Here is a 22,356-nt window from a genome sequence, read left to right as displayed (position 1 = left end):
GGACAAATAATGGAAGTTGCATCAGAAAATTTTTTTTCCCCCTGAAGAATATATTTTTTACTGGATTCACAAAAACAAAAAAAGGACCTTACTGTGTAGTATAAGAGGTAAGAAATATTTTTTGGAATCCCCACATGAAGCAATATGAGTCTTATTGATTTCTCGCTTTGTCTTTGGTGGTTTTTCTTTTTTTGTTGTTGTTTCTAAGCTCTGAGTAGAGAGGGCTCTGTCTGTAACGCCATGAATCTTCCAGAGAAAGGGGCAGACCCCGGGAGCACTACCACATATTAAGGGAATGAATATTGATTTAAAAACAAATTTGACATGGTGTTTAAATCGACTTGAAAAATGCATTGCAGTCAGAGGTTTATAGTCTGTCAATGAAGCGGAGAAAACTTCGCTCTTGTTTTATGGTTTAATAAGATTCCATTAATGGCTTCTTCCATCGGTGCTTATGCTATATACATTTTGTGGTGGTGGAGTGGGCCTGTCCCCGCTGATAAAAATAAAAATCCTCGAGGAAACACTGTCCACCACTGTCCCTCTGAAACGGTGTGTGTGTTTGTGTGTGTGTGTGTGTGTGTGTGTGTGTGTGTGTGTGTGTGTGTGTGTGTGTGTGTATATATGTGCAAGTGTGTGTGGTATGTGATGTATGGATGCGTGTGCAAATACTCACTTATGGGTCTCAGGTCTGACGACTGCCTCATTTACAATTGAGGGATAATCAAATTTTTTGTGCGTGCGTTTTGCCGTCTAATTACTTTTTCAGGATGAGGAGCTGAAGCCCAAAATGGCATAAACCAAACAAATATATATATATATATAGTTGCGTTATGACACAATCTGCAGATTTCACCTTCACATTCCACTTTGAGAAGTAGTTTTAAGTGTTGTTTGAAACTAAGCAGGATCCCTGATCCCTCAGAGGGCAGCCAAAATAAGACACCAGGCAATCTCACCAGAGTGCTTGGTTGGCATGGTCTGAGCTTCTGGGGCCAGGTTCGCCTGCTCAGTGGGCCAGTGGAAGGAAACTGCCTCTGGCTGCCTGCCCAGCTTTCAGCACGACAGAGACGGATCATATGGACGCCAGTGTTTTCCTTTCCTAATTGCTGCACATCAACACATCAATCCCACAGTCCTGATATTTCATAACAGCACAAGAGATACTTTGACAATGTCAAAAGAAATGTGAAAATGTTTGGTTGGTAAACATTCAGTCAGGACACCCCGGGATCAGGCGATGTGCTGATTTCAGTCATGTCTGATCTAATTGATATGTATGCTGTAGTGTGTGGGGATCAGCAATTGAATCTCAAACACCACAGTTAGTCACTGAAACCCAATGCCACAATAGCTTAGTTTAATTGATTCATAACCTGAATAACAAACAATATAACAAACAATGGCTTGCTCCCTGTTAACAGCGCCAACTGATCAGCCCACAAAATGGAGGTTCCCTGCAAGAGACTGGCCAAGCTGCAGTGTTGCAAATACTCACTTCCAGTTTGCTGGGCAAAATGTACAGACCCCACCCAGACTGTTTTCAGCTGTTTGGATTGAAGAAGTTTCCAGATGTTTTTTTTAATTTTTTATTATTATTCCTGTCGAGACAGGTCTTAAGTCTTGTACCATAACGTGGTGTGTGGTGCAGTGCTGCTGTTCTGTTGTCAAATAGTGTTGTCAGTGTCTCATTCTTACAGACACACTGAATAAAATCAAAAACAAGTAGAGTGTGTCCCCAGCTTTACTGGTTGTTTAATGACACATAAGAAAACATTGTTTCGCTGAGAGATCTTGTCTTTTGTTTTCCTTATTTTGTCTTTTGTATTCCTTATATTAACAGCTTATTCCTGAAGCTCCAGTATAGATGGCACATCGTGCACACAAATGAACAAATGAAAAGCATCAGGTTTGACGATATAAAGAAAAAGAAGCATCTCTAAATTTGATACGTTTGACCATTATACCTTTTTCACAGGGATGTGTTACAGCCTTTCTCTCAAACTGTGATTGTGGCCGTTGTTTTTCATTACAAAGAGTTCTTTTCTTTGTGATGTAACAGACTGCTGTTAATGAAACCAATCTCAGGCTAAGAAAACAACATGAACCTGAAACACCGTCTTTGAAGATTCTTATTTCTAACAACCCGCTCGCTACAAACCTGCACTGAAATCCCTGCACTAGCAAACTCTTTTAGAAGAGATATCACGATTTTCTAATAAATTTTCAAGATGTCTTCTTTTTTTTTTTTTTATATTTAATGACATGTCTCCTAAATGTCCTCCCACCAGAGTCTCAAGATCCATCAAATTTAATCACTGACTACACCTAAAACAAGTATGACATCTTTTGTTCAGGCTGCTGTGGCTTCAGATTTATTTTTTTTTATCTGGAGACTCAAACTAAAGCTTCAAACTCCAAAAATGCAGCGTATCCTTATTCATCAATAGGTCATCATAAAGGGTGTAATTATTTGATTGATGGATAGAAGTCAGTTTCTAGTAAATAAAAGTAAAGCCAACTAAACTAGACACACAGCATAAGTACATGTAGTATTTCAGCTTTGCACTTCAGACTAAAGAAGATCCTAATTGCTTTGAAATATTCAACAAAAGGCTTTTCCCGCTTTTCCTTAACTGTAAAAAAAATGGTTGTATGGTGTGAAAGTGGGTCTTGCAATGTCTTAGGGCAGCAGGATAAGTAGTAATCCGTCGGGCAGTGCTCTGTTGTAGACTACAGATCCTATAGAGAGCGCCGGCCGCTGAGTCAGCCACAGTTCCTCCAGGGGTAGCAGACTAATCTCCCAATACTGTCTACCTCCAACCTTTCAGTGGTCCAAGTATCCGTCGTTCTACCTCTGGTTGCCCCTCCTTTCCAAGCATCCCAGTCCCCTGCAGCATCCCAAATCCGTTTTTCTTACTTGTTTTATAGGGTTTGCAAAGTCTGAGTCTGTTTAATGGGTCTTACTGCTGTTATTCTGTGTAATGCCCCAGAAAGAGTGCTTCAAATGCTGCAATTTCCAATGGAAAATGTTGTAATTGCTCTTTTTACTTTGACTAAGGCGTCATTGGTAAAAAAAAATTATGAAGCCTGTTGGGTTTAGGATAGCCCTCAATAACCCATTGGATTGTGTCACAAATATGTTGTCACCAGGCTGTAAATAAAGCTGCTTGTCTTAGAGTTAACATTGTGGAGACACAAGGTGTTCACCCTGCAGTGAGGATCTGCTGGAGTTTGCGTTTATTTAATTTGATCCTGACTGCCAGACTGCAGCGGGCTAGCTAAGTGCTTTGCCATTAAGACTCTGTTCTGTGTTTAATTCTGCTACAGTGCTGAGGCTTATGGGTGTAATGGCAGGCTGCATACCGCCTGCTCTACAGTAAATGTTTACCATCATGTGTTACTACCTTGCGAATAAGCAAATAGCTCCTCTGTGATCCTCTTAATTAATCTAATGGCTCTGGTCACCTGACATTTGATTCCCTGTGTTCTCCATCTGCAGATTTATAATGAGAAGAAGAGCCAGTTTGAAATCAAGAAAAACAACCCCAAGGACTTGGTGGAGAGAGTGGCACGGGACATCTCCAAGCTGCTCAACAGTAAGAGGAAAGCCCTGGAGGTAAGAGGATAATGCTCTACATATCATAACACCTGTGTATAAACTTGCACTGTGCACAGATGCACACGCACACACACACACACACACACACACACACACCTGGTGAATTTGACTTTCCTGAAAAGTCAAGTTTCTGTTGATACAACTAAACGCATTGTGTGTATGTGTGTGTGTGTTTTTCAAATGCCAATATAAAAAGATATATAAAGATACACAAAACACAACGTGAAATTTTAACACAAATTTCATTACAAATCAACACCTCTGCCCTTAAAGGACCAGTATGGGATTTAGTGGCATCTAGTGGTGAGGTTGCAGATTGCAACCAACTGAATAACCCTCCCCTCACATCTCCCTTTCCAAGCATGTAGGACAACCTACAGTGGCCTTCAGGTGACGTACAAACGCGATAAACCCTCTCTAGAGCCAGTGTTTGGTTTGTCCTTTCTGGGCTACCGTAGAAACATGGCGGTGCAGCATAGCGAGCCCCCTATGTATACATGACAGGTTCATTCTAAGCTAATAAAATACAACATTTCTTAACTTCAGGTGGTTATACACTACTGAAAACATAATTAATGAATATTCTATTTCTACCAATAATAATGGCAGAAAAGGACTAAGTGGAATTTTTTCTTTTATTTCCAAGACACGTTAGAAGAATCTTCCACCTCCGGTTCACTTGAGGACAATGAGATCGTAAATAATCAAAATAATTCCAAACAACTGGCAGGAACATTTGTCAAAAGTATAATTATCTATAACTGAACACTTTTTTCTGCACGCTTTAAAATTGGCCATCATCTTAATATTTTTCCCTTTGCAATCATCCAGCTCTTCTCTACTTTGTAGTATATATTTATTTACACTGTAATGTATTGAGCTCCCTTTCCATGTGGATAAAAAACTGGATGATGCAGGGATATCAACTTCATTCCTTCAATTTGAACCATTGTTTTTGTTGAACTAGAATTTGAAGCTGATTATATTTTGTCAGTGACAAAAAAGGGAGATAATTATCTTAATAATTTTTACGTTTTTTTTTGTTCAGTAGTGGCAGCGTATTTTCTGAAAGATAGTTATTTAGTCTGTGAGAAGACGGGTTATTTCAGGGGTTATCATTTCAGTGTCCTGCTTTTGGGGATTGACATTTTAATTATTCCCACTGTTCTGCTCAGACAGTCCTGTGATTAGTTAAAATTTTGTTTTGCTCTCACAGTCGGGGAACCTCTAACCTCTCAGGGAAGGGGAGGGGAGTGGGAGTGGGGAGGAGGTTCAAAGATGAGTGGAGTGACAAGGAGGGAAATGAGAAAAGCGTACACAATCAATAAAGTAAAGGAGCATTCGTGCTAATTCTGAAAAATTGGATTTTAAAATCAAAATGTTGCTGTCCCATGTTTAGGAGTCTGTCTCTCTGAGCATAAATAAGTTTTGCTCAAATCGTCTTCACACTTAAAATTATGACATGTTGAGAGCTTATAATTCTGAAATTACCTGATTAGAATTCCTATTATTTGCTATTTAAAGCTTAAATTGTCCTTCTTTTTCATCTCAATGGCGGGTAGGCAGTCCTTTTAATCAGTTTGGTGATTCTCATCATCTCCACCCACATGTACACGTACCGTGGAGCCACACGCTCATCTGTGCACAAACACTGATTCTTTTTAATCACTGTGATCTTCCTCATCATATGGTGCAGAAACTACACACACTCGTACGTTCACAAACACACACACACTCAATACACTGAAATTAGAAAAGCTATGGTATGTGCATTCACAACCCTCTCGCGTGTTCTAACGCACACTGAGTTTTCAGTTTATACGCATGTAAGGGTTTCATCTGTGTGTGTGTGTGTGTGTATGTGTGTGAGTACGTGGAAGGTATAATTTGAATTTCATCCATGTGGCACCTCATTTATGGAGGGGGTTGTTCGAGGGACTGTCCACTTTCCTTCCCTCTGTTTCTGCCCAGATATGCTCACTCAAGGCGAAAGCATGGACATTTTTTCACGACCGAAGCCTTTAAAAAAGGGACAGAAGTGTATATCTTTCAAGAGCATGAGGTCTTGCGGGATGAGGCACGTTCATGCCAAGGAGCAGAAGTCTCTCAAAGGCACGGTTAATTCTACAGCTTGGACCCTGAAAGGGGAGAAGGTGTTACTGTTCGTCTCCCGTGGTCATGTGTAGGATTAGATTTGGGAGAGCATTGACCCTCCAACCCCGTTTTTTTTTTTTTGTGGCAGGCTGTACTTATATCCCCACCTTCACCACTTCCACCTCTCTCAACACACACACACACACACACACACACACACATACACACACACACACACACACACACACACACAAACACACCACAACCCTCCCCCTAACCTCCACAGGCCACACTGTCACCTCACATCCTGTCTGGGATATTCACTCAGGAGGGAGGAAATGAGGTGAAAAAAGAGAAGGGCTGGAATGAGAATGTCTCCCTGGGGCGTGGAAAAATCAAGAAAATGATGTTCAGAAATTCATAGATTTAAAAATGAGCAGCAAGCGGGAGGGAAGGAGAGAGGGAGCAGAAGGGTGGAGGGGGGTAGAGGGAGGTAGAGAAAGAGTTTGGGGGAAAAAAATCAAAAGAAGAGAGCAGGTTGGGCAGAAGAGAATCGAATGATAAAATTGCAAAAGGGAACAAGCAATGCAAATAAATAGGGAGTCATTATGTCATTATAGAACAAAAACCTTAACAAGAAAGTATGCAACAAGTTGATATGTTTCATTTTGCTAGGTTATGTCTTTTTTTCCTGACTAAAACTAAAAATTCAAGACCGTAAGCGAATAAATTCATGTGGACTTAGTATTCACACAGGGAGAAAAAAAGCCATGTCTTAATGCAGTCAGTAGATAAGAAGGTCTCAAACTCCGCTCAGCGCAGTATTGACAGCGTTTTATATTCCAGCCTGTTTCTACCCCCTGTAATGGTTATTTAGTCCCATATATTCCCTGCCACACATTTAAAGAATAGGAAATGTATGTGTGTGTATGTGTGCAAGGGCGTGTGTACGCACACAGGAAAAAATTATTCTTCTGCAACCTATTTAAATACTGCTTGGGGTGATTCGTTGTAATTCATGTTTATGTTACTAATGAGAAAATACGCATTGACTCTAAATACTCAGTTACTGATATATAATAAGGAAGGAAGCATTTTTCAGTGCCCTGGATTTAGTTGCTTTAACCTTAATTCCTAAATTAGCAATACATCTTAATCATTTAAATACTGTGTTTGTATAGTAAGGAAAGGGATGAAAAAAAAACAACACAAAATCCCATAGGTGAGCATTTATTTGTTTAACTTGCCTGGGCTAACACTGTAGCTGGGATTATTTCTGCCATGAAGAAGATATACTGGTGTCGGGCAACAGTTGGCACCTTAAAGGCACAAAGTCTTTTTGTATCCTGCATTTCAGCTATAGTATCCACATTTGGCATAATTGATACAGAGATGTGTTCTTGTTTTCACGCAGCCACTGCTGAAATAGATAACTATATATCTATAAGATAATTCAAAGTGCAGTGTACTCAATGTTCCTCTAACCCCTAAAAATGGAAGCAACATAAGCTGACTTACTTTTTGTCAAAAGCTTCCCCAGTGTTTACTCTCTCCCTTCCCTTGTCTTAATCCCCTCCACTCCATGTCCCTGTCTGCTCTCCCTTTCTTGCCTCTGGCTTCAGCCATCTTCTCAAACAATGATCTGATTCTACGGTCGGTGCCAGAATTAAAATGTAACACAAACCCTGGTAGGCTGACAGGCTTCCATGTTGCCGCTGGACATTTTATATAAATCTCTTTGTTTTCTGAGGCAGGTTGAAATGTGACTCAGGAAAGCTTCCTCTGATGTTTAAAACTTTAGCTTATTTCAGTGGCCGTGAGAATTGAAGCTGACACCTGGACTCATTTTTATGCTTCCTCACTGGCAACAGTCGTGGCCGGAGGAATTACGTTTCAGGGGCATTATGTTTTCCCCTTCTCATGAATGCAATATCTCAGGAACACCTTGAGGTAATTTCATCTGATTTTGCACGAAAGTTCACTTGGACTAAAAGATGAACTGATTTAGATTTTAGTGGTCAAAGGACAAGGTCACTGTGACCTCACAAAACATGTTTTTGGCCATAACACAAGAATTCTTAAGCTAATTATGACACAATTTAACACAAATGTCTAATAGGATAAAATCTGATGACATTTTATACCCAGATGGGGAGATTGTGACCTTATTTCCTGCAACTTGACTGGTTGGTGAAGCCACATGCAATAATAATAATAATTCTAGTTTTTGTTTGAGAGGTACATGTTCACCATTTTTAGATTAGCTGACTCAGCAGCCAATCAGATAAGAGAATATGAGAATGGTACTGAAATGTTAGCTGCCGTTATACCCATCTTTTGCTTAAGGCACGTTTGAGCAGGATGTGAAAAGATAGAAGAAGAAAGAAGCTCTGGAAATCAAGTTAGCGCTAGCATGAGGCTCAATTGCAAACCCCTTCGCCACGCCCAGCCCTTCACATACATCCTTGATGTGTTCGCTCTCTCAGCTAATGCAGGAATTGGGCGCTTGCTAGCTTGTGTCAGCCATAGCGATGCCATCCCAGCAGCTCATACTAGCTTGATGCCTCGGTGTGGGGGACCAGAACAGCTGTATTGATTGACAGCTGTGAGCTCTGCCCGCTTCAGGCCTTCTCTGATTGGTTAGAGGGGCGAGGCTCATTCAGAAACTTCAGAAGGCTGTGTCTCTGTGCTGCTGCCCGGCTGTTCAATGAGTTGGGGTCACAGAAGCCTTTGATAGCACCTCTCCACACCAAGATATCCTTTGGAGCTTATTTCAGCTGAAACATATTAAAATGAAAGTTACAGACTGTATTTTCGCTTAAAGTATTTAAAATGACGCTTTGATTTATACATCCACACTTTTGAATAATGTCCTACTGATTTACAAGATGTTTCCTGGAGAAAAAAAAAAGTATATCTTGGTGCTCATTATAGAGACAGTGTTCATTTGGTAGACTTTCATTCAATTCATTCCTGTTAATTGCTGGCGTTACCTTGAAAATCTTTTGGTCAGTCCAGTCACTGAAAATGCAAATAAGTGTATGAATAAGCATGCAATTCAACATATGGCAAAGAAAATTTCCAATAATAATTGAATGATAGATTAATATTTACTGAGGTCTAAATTGAGCATTGAGTGTCAACTGTCAAATTTAGAAGATGTCTCTCTCACTGCTATTTCTACCTCGTAATCCTATGATACCTTTGGAACATTCGCCAACTAGTGTCTAAACAAAACAAAACAAAAAATAGGCACAGCATCACTTCCTCTCTAGCCTTGAAAAGAAGAGAATCTATAATGTAATAATAAACATCATGAGATACACTTCCACCAACTTATTCTGGGGCTTATCTGAGATCGTCTTGGCTGGGAGGTTACAGTATACATTGATATGCAGGTAGCAGCTGAGCACTGTTTGTGTGTGTGTGTACTCATTCCCTGCACCAGTATTGTGTCTGCATGTGTTTCTTTGTAGTTGCATTGTGTCTGCCTTTATGTGTGTGCGTGTGTTTATCAGAGCAGCAGGCTCACTACCTGAGCGATGCAACAAGAGTGTGTGTCTGACAGGCCTTTTAACCCAGAGCAGACAGAGAGACACAGCCCTCCATGTAACCTGTCATGTGTATAAAGCCAAACAGGTGTGATAGGCCTCCCAGACTGATCTGAGCCCCTCATCCCTTCCTGTGCTCCTCTTTGTGATACTCCGTATGATCACCACAGAGGCCTGAGATCAGTTGGGCCCCTCAGAACCAACTGAGACTGCACAACATCCTGTACGCTGTCAGTCAAAGCCAGGCAGAGTCGAGCTGTCAGTCAGACTGCTGCTGGGATTTTCCAGCCTCGGGGAGGGAAGATGAGGCCACGAGCTACAGACAAAGATCATGTTACATTCTCAACAGCTGCTGCACAGCAAAACTACCATTGTCAAAGCTCTTAAGTTATGATTTCACAGAAGGGCCTGGTGGAATAGAGAGGGGACTAAGGTTGGTCTAATCCAATTACACAGATCTCAATACTATTCCAATACCACTTAACAGGCTGAAGGATGACTGCCTCTGGGCTACTCCCTGCTTGATGGATACACACCAAGCACTCCACTGGGTTGGTTATTGAGATCGTTGCAGGGTCAAATCATGGATACAAGGCAGTTGGGTGAAGGGACGAGGCCTGGTTGAGTAAAATAATAATAACTTTTTTTGATGTTCTCTCTCGTCAAACAGAACATCAATGGCAATATAGCTAATTTTTTTCTCATAACTTAAAAAAACCCTCTTTTTCACTATTTTTCTTATCTGCCTGTCCCTTCGTTTGTCTGTTGCTTTATGAACAGCAATGGACAAGAGTTAGTAGCTTGATCCTTTGCTTTTACGTCCCACCATTTCAAACCATTCACTGTGTCAGGATATGTGACATCAAAATTAAAAATCAAATAAGTGTGAAGATTCATTCTTGACTTACAAATAAATGAAATCAAGTGGTGCAGGTTGGCAGATTTCCCCTTGTGTTTCTGGTCTTTATGTTAAGCTAAGCTAACCAGCAGCTAGTTCTAGTTTTACATTGCATACACTGATATGACAGTTGATAAAAATATATTTTTCCACAGTAATCAGAGCCTCTTCTGTGGGTACAGTGAGCAAATCTGGGTTGATGATGCAGTATGTTGTTTTGTTGTGAGAGATTTAAAACTACAAATGGCAAATGACAGGTAGGCCTGTATGATTGGAGGGGAATGGAAGGTGAACTGTAGAAGATGGTGGACAGTAGGCGGGCTTGACGTGTTCAGAAATGACGGATATGTTCTGTGACTTCGCAGTCATGCTGATAGTGATTGTGAGAGATTGCAGGAGAGCTCAGACCGGACACTGTGCAGGGACAGCAAAAGTGTGCTTGACAGAATTAATCAATCAGACTGCGTGGGCCTCCGTCTCCTCCTGACCATGGAAACCAAGACGACACAGCCGGGTCAGGGATGGGGAGGGACGGGCCGCTCCGAGTCATCTGTCATCAAGTTACATCCATTAATAATTGACTGAGACACTGACTCTCACACGTGGCACGCACAGCCAACATGCATGCTGAAAGGAGTGTGAGCGTGCACGTGTCGGCACAGGTGTGAACATTTGGAGCGACTCACTTGTGAACTTTGCGACCTGTTCACACTGAGCTGACCTGCAGTGTACTGATATTTTACATTGTTAGGGAGAATACATCCGAAATACCCCGCCAGCGTTTCCACTAAAGAAATCAGGGGAATTAGAGCAGATGCTGAGCGTTTATCAAACTGTAAGATGGTAGCAGCAGGTTGTCGGTCATGAACTTGCACATGCTTTAGTGGTCAAAAAAAAAACCTCCCGTCAGCAAAGAATTACTGTCACAGAATATCCGACCCTCTTGAACGCTGGAGAATTGGCTGCTTTATATGAAGGAACTTCTTTTTGAGTTCACTCACTGTCTCCTCTGGGGAAGTGTAGCTTTGAAGAAGTGGGGTGAGAATGAACGCCGGGTTGATGAGGTGCTGGCTTCCGAAAATCTATCATGACAAAAAGGGAGGTGAAGCTGCTCACCCTCTTCTTGCTCCAGTGCGTATTTATTAGGATAAGGAGCCATGTTTCAACAAAACTGTCAGAGAAATGTAGCTTTGATCATTTAACAGTTTGATGAATAATGAAAAGGCAGTAACTGTGTTCTTGTTCATTTTAATGATAAGTCATACTTCATACTCTTATTTGTTTATTTTGGGCCAAAAAGCAGCAGCAACAAGAAATCAACAGTTTAATTATTGTTAGTGTTGTAACACTGGGAGTGTAACCACCTCCTTGGAGTTTGTGTTTGATGACTTGAGTCGTCATCCCAGCGAGATCTCAGACGCCTCAGTGACTGGCTTTAATTGAACAGGCATCCGGCACAAATAACCAATTTATAACAGCTAAATTTAGCCCTCAGTCTGTTAAAGGGCCACCAGCCCTAAAAACGAGGCTCCTGCTATCACACCACTGTGAAGCAGTTGTGAATAGTGAGAGCTGTCACTCGGGTCTGGGTTGGACCTCAGTGGTAGCATATTGCAGTGGAGTGTACTAGAGCCGGAGGATTAGTAAAGTGATACCCTCCTTTGTCTGATTTGGTTCTGGTTACTGATTTCAGTTCAGCTGCTGATGACTCGTTTGAATCAGTTATTTAGTGCTGTTCTGTGTTTTCTGTTGCCCGCAGTGCAGTATATCGATAAATGCCTTTACACATCCTTTAAAAGAGATTTTTAAAAATGTTGCCACGCTTTTCTAAATCACTTGAAACACTTGAATTCTAAGTTTTTGTCATTCCCAACAGCAGCAGTACGACAGCAGCTGGTGCGCCCGCAATGAATTACACCACCGGCAGCAAGTGATTATGTCCCTCCTGTTGGCGTGAAGTGATGACAAATGAAGGAGTTGTCTTCCACTTTGAGAGAGAATGAGATTTCCCTGCAGCCTTGCTCCCCTCACACCTCATTCCGGGGCGACATTTAAGTGAATTTTTACGAGAGTATATGAAAGTGCGTATGCCGTGATCATTATTACCATCAGTTTTAAAGTGGTTTTCTACCATAGCTTATTTTATTAAAGGTATATTTGTATTTTTTATTATTATGTTTGCTTATTTTACTTCACAATAAACACTTAATGTTCAATGAAATTTGCACAGTGTACCTTTATGTCTTTACACCCTTGCAGTTTATTGTCCTCTTCCAACCCATCATCTTTGTGATGTCAGTGGTTAACGTCTAACTTTGCCCTCATCGTAGCATTAAAACTTGATCCACACACTTACTCTTAACCTCCCTGAGGCGCATGGCAAGCCACTCAGTAATAGTGAGCACCCTTCGGTATGGCTTGTGTTCACTTAGGGAGCTTAATGAATTACAAGGGCTTTATAATGAGTGTGTCTTAGTGTGTTGTGGGAAGGTCAGATGGTTTTAATAACTAATGAACCCAATCACCAGTAAGAACTTTAACATGCATAAGACATTTTGTATATGCTGTTGTAGGAGACATAGCTACCTATTACAACCCCAGCCTTCCCACCACCTCAACTGCCACCACCGCAAGAAAGTGAAAAAACTAAATTAAAGAAGAGCCTCTAACAAAGTAATTTGGTTTTCCATTTCCTGTAGGCCTTTGGAGAGGCAGTTATAACTCTCAGGTCCCATCAGGGTAGAACAGAGGAAGTAGGCCGAGCTCTACTTGGGTAAAAATAGAAGAGGAAACTTTACAACTCACAGTGTGCACTGATTGGCAAAAACATAAATTGAATTTTTGTCAATGTAGTTCAGAGAGGCTCCGGGTTCCTGAGGAATACACCAGTTTTACGTACTCTTTTCAAGTTTTGAGCTGTTTCTTCAAACTTTTGTTTTGAAGGATGTAACACTGCAAATGTTTGAAAACCAATAAAAAGTTAATTTGAGATGTTGAAAACAGACCTTTTAAGGGATAACCAGGTTATTACAAATCATATGAATGTATGCATCATATTTAATGTTATGCAAATCTATAGTTATAATCAATAGTTATCCAATAGTTGTGGAGATATTTCACTCAAAACACAAATGCTAATGTTGTGGCTGTGCTAGAGCAAAAAGTCAGGGATCACCAAAGTCATTTGGGTTTGTTCTTTAGGCACCATGAATATATGGTGCCAATAGTTGTTGAGTTATTTCAGTGTGGACCAAATTGGTGGACCAGCTGAAAGACAATCACCATCCCTAAAGCCAAACCACTAGCATGGCTAAAAACTTAATTTATCTTCCATTACCCAAGGACTAGAAGCACTAGTTGGTCCACTTTCTCAGAGATAGACACACTGATTGTGCATATGTACATGGAGGTAGGACACAGACACAGACACACACACACACACACACACACACACACACACACACACACACACACTCACACACACACACTCCAACACGTGCACTCACACACTCACACACACTCACACACACTCACACACACACACACACACGCATGCACATGCACGAATCACATATCCCCTCCCATAATCTCCTCCCAAATCCCCTGGCCCCTGTCATTCAGATCTATGAACTTCCATTAGCAACCATCTGTTACAACCTGCAGCAAAGCTATTACGCTTCACGCGCTCACACACCAACACACACACACACACACACACACACACAGATACATATGAATGGACACACTTAACTCACTCAATGTAAGGCCGGCTAACTTCCTCTAAGCCTTGAGAGAATTTGCTGAAGCATCGCCTGTTTAACCTTCAAAGGAGAAGTCACCCGTACGCACCTGCGATAGCGTCACTGTGCTGCTGCCGACCAAAGATGCGTCAGAAGGTCAGCAGCCCTCTTGCACACGCACACACACAGCCTGACACACAGAATGGGAGGTCACACTCACACACAGAGATAGGTCGCAGCATTGTGTTGTAAAAGCAGATTGTTGTAGCTCCAGATTATTCTATCTATAGTATTGGGTCATTCTATCTCTCCCACTGATAAAGGTCACAACATCCCACCCACTGCTTCTTGGCAGCATTTCACATTAGACAAAATGTCAGAACCTGATCTGCTTCATGCCAGTACGCTGCCTCCAGCACTTTTCTTCACATCTTCAATGCACACATTTATTTTAGCTCTGAGTGTACCATTTTCAGCTCCATTTGAATGTTCTGCTTTCCCTTTTTTCCCCTCCTAAACAAATGTCAGTGTACTGCAGAAGATTTGTATTTTTTATTTTTTTGCTGTGTTCCCACCTCACACAAAATCATTCATTTGAGTGACAATATGGGTTGCAGGCAGGAAGTGGGGGTTGGGGGGGGGGGGGGGCGTGGATGGTGGGTTTGATTCAGCATCTAATTACCCAACTTCTTCTTGAATGGGAAAAAAAATGCTTTCTGTGTTTAAGCAACTTGTTCACGTAGCAATAGCATCTGCTTCACTCCTTCATTTCCCCGTCAGCGAGAGACAAATGAATAGAAATGACTGCTTTGTGCTTTTATGCAGCCGTCTCTCCAAGCTGCATAAAACATATATTTCTAGTCTCCCATGTGCGATTTTGTATCTGCAGAGAGAGGAGAGAAAAGGAGAGACAGAGACACTTGAATCAGGAATCGTTGTGCTAAAATGCAGACGTTTTTTTTTTTTTTTCAATTGCAAGGCAGCACTCTTGTCTGTTCGTTGTTTTCTTTCCTAGAGGGCACAACTGAAAGATCACTTTTATGAAAGAGGCTTTTGAAAAACGCCTCAGCAATCAAATAGAAAATAAATGTTATAGTTCTCTGGGGTGAAAAAAAAAATGAAATAAGCACTGTGTAAAATAGTCCCTTGTTCGAATAGAAAATTGTATTTTCAAAGACAAAATGGCACAGTGTGGTCATTTACATTTCCTAGTGGGACCTTTTGTAGAATGGCAATCTATTATTTTTTTTCATTATTATTATTTATTGTGTCTTTATGGTTGCTGTTCCAAACAGGTCAAAATCCACCCCATCTCCAATCTCCCAGCCCTCCACCCTATCAGATCTCTCCACCTCCACTACCTTCTTTTCATCCCAGCGATTATCCGCCGGCTCCCTCTTATCAGCATCATCAGCTCAGAGGCCATATAGCAAAATGGTTCCCATGGGAGGAAGTCGCTGTTCAAACTTTTGTGGACACAGACCACAAAGACGGAGAAATTAGTCTTTCATTTTCCTTTTTTTTTAATTGATTCAGCATGAAATTGCTGTATTGCATGAAAATTTATGTATCTGTAAAATTGCTCATTGAATTTAAGATTTTTAAAGTTTATTTGGGTTCAGTAATAGAAATATTTATGCTGTTTGTCAATAAGACCTGATCATGAGTTGGAGGCTGGAAGTAGCTTGCGGGCCAAGTAATGGTGAGGTAAATAATCCCTATCTCTGAAGGCTGGTTTGATATCCATAGCCTGCCTCTGACCCCGGGAAGCCATGCTTTAATTCCAGTGTGATGGAGAGTCGGGTTCTGCTTGAGCGAGTCCCTTCTTTTATTCCTTGTGGAATGGACAAGGCAAATAATGGGCTTGTGTCCTGAAAAGCAGCTGTTACTTCCTGACAGACCATTGATCAGAAGAACAGGGGCTGTTTTCACAGTATGGCGCTCTTACATAACCAGATACACACATGCACGTGCGCTTGCATTGGCACCAAATTTATGTAAATCTTATAAAAGCATCCTAAACAGTATTTTATGTTTTATGCACAGAAATCTCTGCTGCAGAGTATGCAGACAGACAAATCACTCTTATTGAAATGAGGTTCGAGGCTTTTAACATTATAAACCTCCCAACAGAGTAGCCTTCACCCTGAATGCAGGAACTTCATGTATACATGAACATATATATTTAACATGCACACAAGAAACCAGGTTACTGAGAGACATTCAGGTTAGGGCAAGACACGTACTCCAACCTGTAACTATGAAATCTTGGTTTATATGCAGCTGTTAAGTCAGGAATCTCTTTATTTTCTACCATATGTTTCAACCAGTGTTTATATATTTTAAGTGTATCCATTATAATTAATATCAGCCACAGTGAGATGTCAAACTCTGCAGTGAGAGAAGGGACCAGTTTTTCTTACAGTTGATGTGCGCTTGAATTTTAGTCAGTCTTCAGATATAATCATTTTGGATGCCAAGGTGCACTGCCTCATGTAATAATATTTCCTTTCATCTAGCTGCACTGCTCTCTCAGTGATATGTTCCCTGCCTGAGGTCTCTGTCATCAACATACACTCACCTAAACTCTGAGTTACACATGCATATAGATGCAGCTAAATAATCAGGCTTCATCAGCAGAAATCTAGACGTGCTAATCGGGATTCTCTGAACCTAATTAGAGGGTTTTCTTGTTTAAGAAGAACACAACAAAAATAAACAGTGGTAACCTGCATGTAAACACACTGACAGTTTTAACTGGAGATGACATCGTTTGAGATGAGAGCCATTTGTTTGATGATTTCACAAATCACACCTTCAGTCATGTAGAGGAATGAATGGTCTTGTGATTACTGCGTTATGGGCCTTTTCTTAAATGATTGGGAGTGAAACGTTGTGATGCACTGTGTACGACTGACAAATTCGACACACAGGACAATCCGACAAAAGGAAAATGCTAAAAGTTTACTTGAGTAAATAATTTTGGTTTGCATCAGATCACCTGACTTTTCTGGAAAACTGTGCCAGTGAGGAGAAAAAAAATGCCTGCAGTAATAGGAAAGATCTATTCTTTGCAGAGCTAACAGAGCTTTAGTACTTGAGCTCAGCCACACGAGAATGATCCAAGAGATCAACTTCACTGGACCACCACAGTTCTTCAAGAACGGCTCAGTCTCGCCATGAATAGCCGTGTCTTATTGTACCGCCCGTGCTTCAGCAGCTGGATGAGCTTTAACAATTAGAAGTGATATTCAGAGAAGCCGTTTGCCAGCTCTGCAGGTGCCTTCACTAGTGCTATTGTATAATTTTGCAGTAGTAAGACTGCAGGAAATAAAAAGTTTGACTTTATGCGAAAGACAAAAAAAAAAAAAAAAAAAAAGGATGAGGATGATGTTTGAGTTTGAAAAGATATGAGATGTCATCCAGCTCCTATTGCTCACAGGAGGAATGACATTACTTTCTTTCTGCCTGGGCTGGTGTTGACTCTGAATTCTCATCATGGTTAATGTACACAATCCCTACCACTTGTCCCCACAGAGTTAGGACACTCACGCAGAGAGGCCAAGGGAATCAGGGGTCGGCATGCCTTTATTTTGCACTTCCATCAGAGCAAGCAGTTAATCTTTGCTCGGCCCCAGCTTATCTGGGCGCCTGCCACCCAAGCCCTGCCCAGGGAGAAAGGCATCACACGCCTCAGCCCTCTCCTCCCTCCTCTCGCCCTCCCCTCAGCTCAGTTCTCCTTGGCTGACTGGAGGAGGTGGCTGCAGATTGAATTATTCTCTCCGTTCCATTTCTTCCAAGTTTGCATTCATTTGCACTGCGCTGTCACTTCTCTTCTGTTGTGTTTGTTTCTTAAGTGGAAGCCGTTCAGAGTCTGTCTCAGCTTGTTGCATTGTCTCATATCGGTTGTGGCATCAGGCTGCAATTGTGGCAAAAAAAAAAAAAGAAAAAGAAAGAAATAAAAGAAAATGTTTCTTTTATTGGTGTTAGTGCACATTTGTTGAGGCAAATGCCCAGAGCCTCCCTGCTGGCACTTTTTTTACGCATCCTGTGTGTGTGTGTGTGTGTGTGTGTGTGTGTGTGTGTGTGTGTGTGTGTGTGTGTGTGTGTTCAGTGACGTGATGTTCATCAGATTTTTAATGTACTTTTGGGGGTGAGACTGAAACTAATGATTATTTTCATTCTAAATGAATCTGTTGATTATTTTGCTAATTAATCAATCATTTAGTCAATAAATTGTCCCTGAGGACTTGACATTTTCAAATGCCTTGTCTTGTCTGACCAAGGGTCCAAAACCTGAAGAGATTTTGTCGCAAGTGATATGAAAGAGAGAAAATCCTTGCACGAGAAGCTGGAACCAGAAAATGTTTGGTATTTTTCAATCAATCAATTATCAAAATTGTTGATTGGCTTAACCAGCTCATCATTTCAATACAGCATTTTATCGACTAATCTTGCCCAGTAAAGAAATGGTGAAATCGAAGATGCTTTAGCTCGACCAAAAACTAATGTTTCTCTGTGACTTTAAGGAGTTTTCTGACAAATCCACAAAATCTTAAGAACCTGATGGAACCTCATGTGTTCATCGTGTCTGGACAATTTAAAGACTCCACTACTACAGTTGAATTAGTCTCTGGTGTATTCTCCAGTCCTCAGGAGGAGATTTGAGGTCACACTGTCAAACTCCTGGCTCACCTGCTTCTTTTTTGCAGCGCATTGCCCCTCCTCCCCCTCCTCCTCCTCCTCCTCCTCCTCTTCCTCATGCGTGATTTCTACCCCACTGTCTTGAGCTCTGACAGCCTGTCATAACTCTGTCAGCCTGTTATAGTCTGTCATAACATAATGACCTAACACTTTCCATGATTGGCAGGTGTTTTTCCTTACAGGCCAATGAAGTAGGGGATGGGAGATGTGGTTTGATGCCCAGTTACCTTGTTTCTTCACTGACTGACAGGTGGCTCCCCAAACTACACAGAGAGAAGGCCTGTTTGTATGTTTATTGCCCTTTTAATTCATTCTTTGTTTGAATAACTATACAGCAGCTGTCGGCTATAGCTTAGGCTCATTCGGGTGACCAAGGGGATGGGACACTGTCTTCACCTGCTGGATGAGTGACAGGAGAAAGGCGTAGGAATGGGAAAAGAGGGAAAGGGAAGATAGGACCTTGCCTGTAGGCAGCGGTGGAGCGGTGAGGTGCTGACGAGGGGGTGGGGGGGTGGGGGGGTTGGGGGGGTTATGCTTCAGAGAGACAGTCGAAGAGAATCTCAAATATTGACCTTGGAAAACCACCTCTATGATAATAATTATTTCACGACCCCCCCCCTCTACTGCCTTGGCTGTTTCACTGTCTCTCTCCCGTTCCTCATGTGTCTCTCTCTTTTTTGTGTGTGTGCGTGTGTGTGTGTGTGTGTGTGTGTGTGTGTGTGTGTGTCCTTTGCTCTTGTAATCTTAGCGACCTTAGATAAAAGCAACCTGGCTCTTTTTCTTCTCTTTGATACACATTAATCCCTATCATTGATTACAAGCTCAGGTTCAGCTTATCACAATAAGCCTCTACCATTTGACCCCCCCCTCCCCCCATCCCATACTGTATGGTTTATAATACAGTGAACCATACATTATACTCATACACTCAAGGGGTATGAGGTTTGATTTCACAAGTGTGTGTGTGTGTGTGTGTGTGTGTGTGTGTGTGTGTGTGTGTGTGTGTTCAACAAACTAAAAACAGCATTATTAGTAAATGTTAATGGTATTCTAAAAGAAATACAAAATGCAGTGTTTATTGCGGTATTATACTAGTGCCAATTAAAAGCACATTTGGTTTTGATGAATACCTCATCACTTTCCTACACCGCCTCATCTTTGAATGACATTCAATGCTATCATCTTTTTAGGAGAATATTCACTGAACTTTAGATATAGATTCATTTTTTTTACTCAAAATAGTGCCGTGGACTCAAAGAATGTTTTTCCAGTCTTGATTCTTTCCTGAAATTCTCCTCTCATCTCACCAATGAGGGGGTAGAGCAAAAAGCCTCTTTGTAGCCTGAGAGGCGAAACACGGGGCAAATAAAGTCCACAAAGTACTCACTGCTACTTGTGAAGTTTAACTGCTGTGAGCACAAGAATACCTGAAAGCAACCTAGAAAGTGTGTTTTTATTACCTCCCTCTGTTCTCTCAACTGAAGACAGTAAGGCGTCTTTGTTTAGAGGTAAGGTAAAGTTCATAGTGGCGGTGATGGGAGGGTGTGGGGTGGGTAAAGTGGAAATTATGCCTTATATCTACACTTAACTAAATCTCTCTCACAAATTAAGTCCTTGCTATCACTGCTAAACTGGGAAAGTTTAGGTTATACCTCATGCACAGCGTACACAGGTGTTTCACTGTAAAGGTCTAATCTAATACAGATAATACGCTGCTTGATAATGACATGTTTTAGAGGCACGGTTCATTTTGTCCTCACTCTGTTTTGAAACCTGGCTCGCAGCACTACCATTTCAGATGACACTGTGGTGCTGCTTCTTAAAGGCAGCCACGGCAAAGTATGCTAAGTGAAGGCGGAGGAGTACATCTATTCATTTAAATTGGTGCTAATGGCAGACTATTTAAAAGTCAATTAATTGCCAGGGGCCAAATGCACAGTGGCAGTTAATGCTGTCACAATGCTGAGTAGTAATTGGATGTGGTGAGGGGATGTGACTGTGTGTGCTTGTGTGTATTCCACTTGTCTGAAACTGGGTGGCCACCTACTGTACCTCCATAAGCTCTCAACAAAAGGACCGTCTGCTGTGGATGGTATTTTGTCGCAAGGCAAAGCATCACGGGAGAACAGCTTAGTTGTCTGGATTTGGGATTGTCGTGTAGTTTGTGGAGATGCATCCATCCACATGTATTTTTATAAAACGTTTGTTTACAGTTTTCAGTCGCTTTCAGTCTGTTTTCTTTGACTGTGCACTATTATTCCTGAAATCAGCCTTTGAATCCATTGTCTGTTTCCCTTTTTGTTTTTCTCAGTTTGACATCACTACCCCCATCTCCATTCTCTCTCACCTTTTCATCTTCTTCCTCACTTTATCATCCTCCTCTGTATGGCAGAGAGAGGAAAAGAAGGCCTGAGATCGATGTTGGGCCTGCGCACACAGAGACCGGCAGCTGGTTGAATCGGAGTGATCGATCAGGCACAGAGCATTTACTCTGCCAGACTGCTGGGCCTTTGTGGATGGAGATTATTTCTAAATTATTACAGGAGGCAGATGCTTGTCAGAAGATGCTCTCTGTCAAGGTTATACTGCTTCAGTGCTGCCTAGCTCTCTCCTTCTCGTTCTCTCCCTCATAGTTTGCGTTCCCCATCTTCTTAGAACTGTCCACTTTCCCTCCTTTTATCTTTCTCTTCTGCAAAAGGTTTTTCAGTAATTAGCATTTTCCACACTGCTTTTGAATTTACCTAGCTGTCTTTATTGCGGTGTGTTGTTTCCCTAACAGCAGATTTGTTTAGCTCGATGTAGGTGAGGTTAAAGTCGTACAGTGTCTGCCGCTCAAGTAATGAGAAACTGAAAATGCCATCTAGTAAATTGACTTCATACACACAGACAGAATGGGCTACACAGTGTAATCTTTGACCAATGTTAGTCTATAATGGCACTGAATATACTGGCTGGCTGCTGTGTGTTTGAGGCTTTCTTGAAAATGAGTTTGTTCTTTCTTGAACGATTTAAATGAGGTATTTTCATTCTGTGCCCTTCAACAGCACTGAGCGCCTGTGTTCTTTAAAAATAGATGCATGTCGATAGCCTTTGTGCATCTGTGTGCTGGATGGGTGCCGTGTGTGTGTGTGTGTGTGTGTGTGTGTGTGTGTGTGTGTGTGTGTGTGTGTGTGTGCTTCTTGTGAATAAACCTGTGCATGTGTTTGAAACTGATAATTCAAGTTTAAGACGTATTGAATGTGTGTGTTTTCACCCTTGTTAGGCTGATTAGATTTGGTAACGTTCTCGTATGCCGTGGGCTCTACCTCTTGTCATCTCATTCATTTTTCCTTAGCACTTGTTTCGTATGACAGGACTTATCACAGCCATTGCAGTTGGTATTGAATATCTACAATTTTCCATCCGAATGTAGTTTCTTCACAACATATGAAAGATCTCTTTATTCTGTCAGTGTAATAATGTATGTTGATGTATTCTGTAAAATAAAGAAATGATCTGAGTTAACAGAAAAGCTCTGCTAGTTCCCATTAAAAGGAACAATCTGACCCTTTTTTGTTTTATCCATAATCAGTTGAGAACATCATTTTCAATTTAATCTTCTCATGTCCAGCACATGGTGTGTCTGATATGTGTTTAACCAATTAGTAGCAGCAGTTACAGTATGTTTCCAATCAAACGCTGCACATGTTTCAGGCCGGTTTCAGAAAAGTGAATATATGAATACTCTTAACAGCACATTCAAAACCT

At 41.3% G+C, this 22,356-nt stretch overlaps 1 protein-coding gene across 3 annotated transcripts in view; it reads left to right on the top strand.

Annotated features, from left to right (window-relative positions):
- cacna2d2a (calcium channel, voltage-dependent, alpha 2/delta subunit 2a) overlaps positions 1 to 22,356 on the top strand; it is a 141,074-nt gene that overhangs the window by 36,021 nt on the left and 82,697 nt on the right. For all 3 annotated transcript variants that reach the window (XM_056391374.1, XM_056391363.1, XM_056391354.1), the window contains exon 3: positions 3,503 to 3,619. In XM_056391374.1, the coding sequence (XP_056247349.1) occupies positions 3,503 to 3,619 (117 nt within the window). The remainder of the gene's footprint in view (positions 1 to 3,502; positions 3,620 to 22,356) is intronic.

This window comes from Seriola aureovittata, chromosome 2, assembly GCF_021018895.1.
Source record: "Seriola aureovittata isolate HTS-2021-v1 ecotype China chromosome 2, ASM2101889v1, whole genome shotgun sequence".
In the NCBI taxonomy this organism is placed as follows: Eukaryota; Metazoa; Chordata; class Actinopteri; order Carangiformes; family Carangidae; genus Seriola; species Seriola aureovittata.
This window is presented reverse-complemented; position numbering and strand designations above follow the sequence as displayed.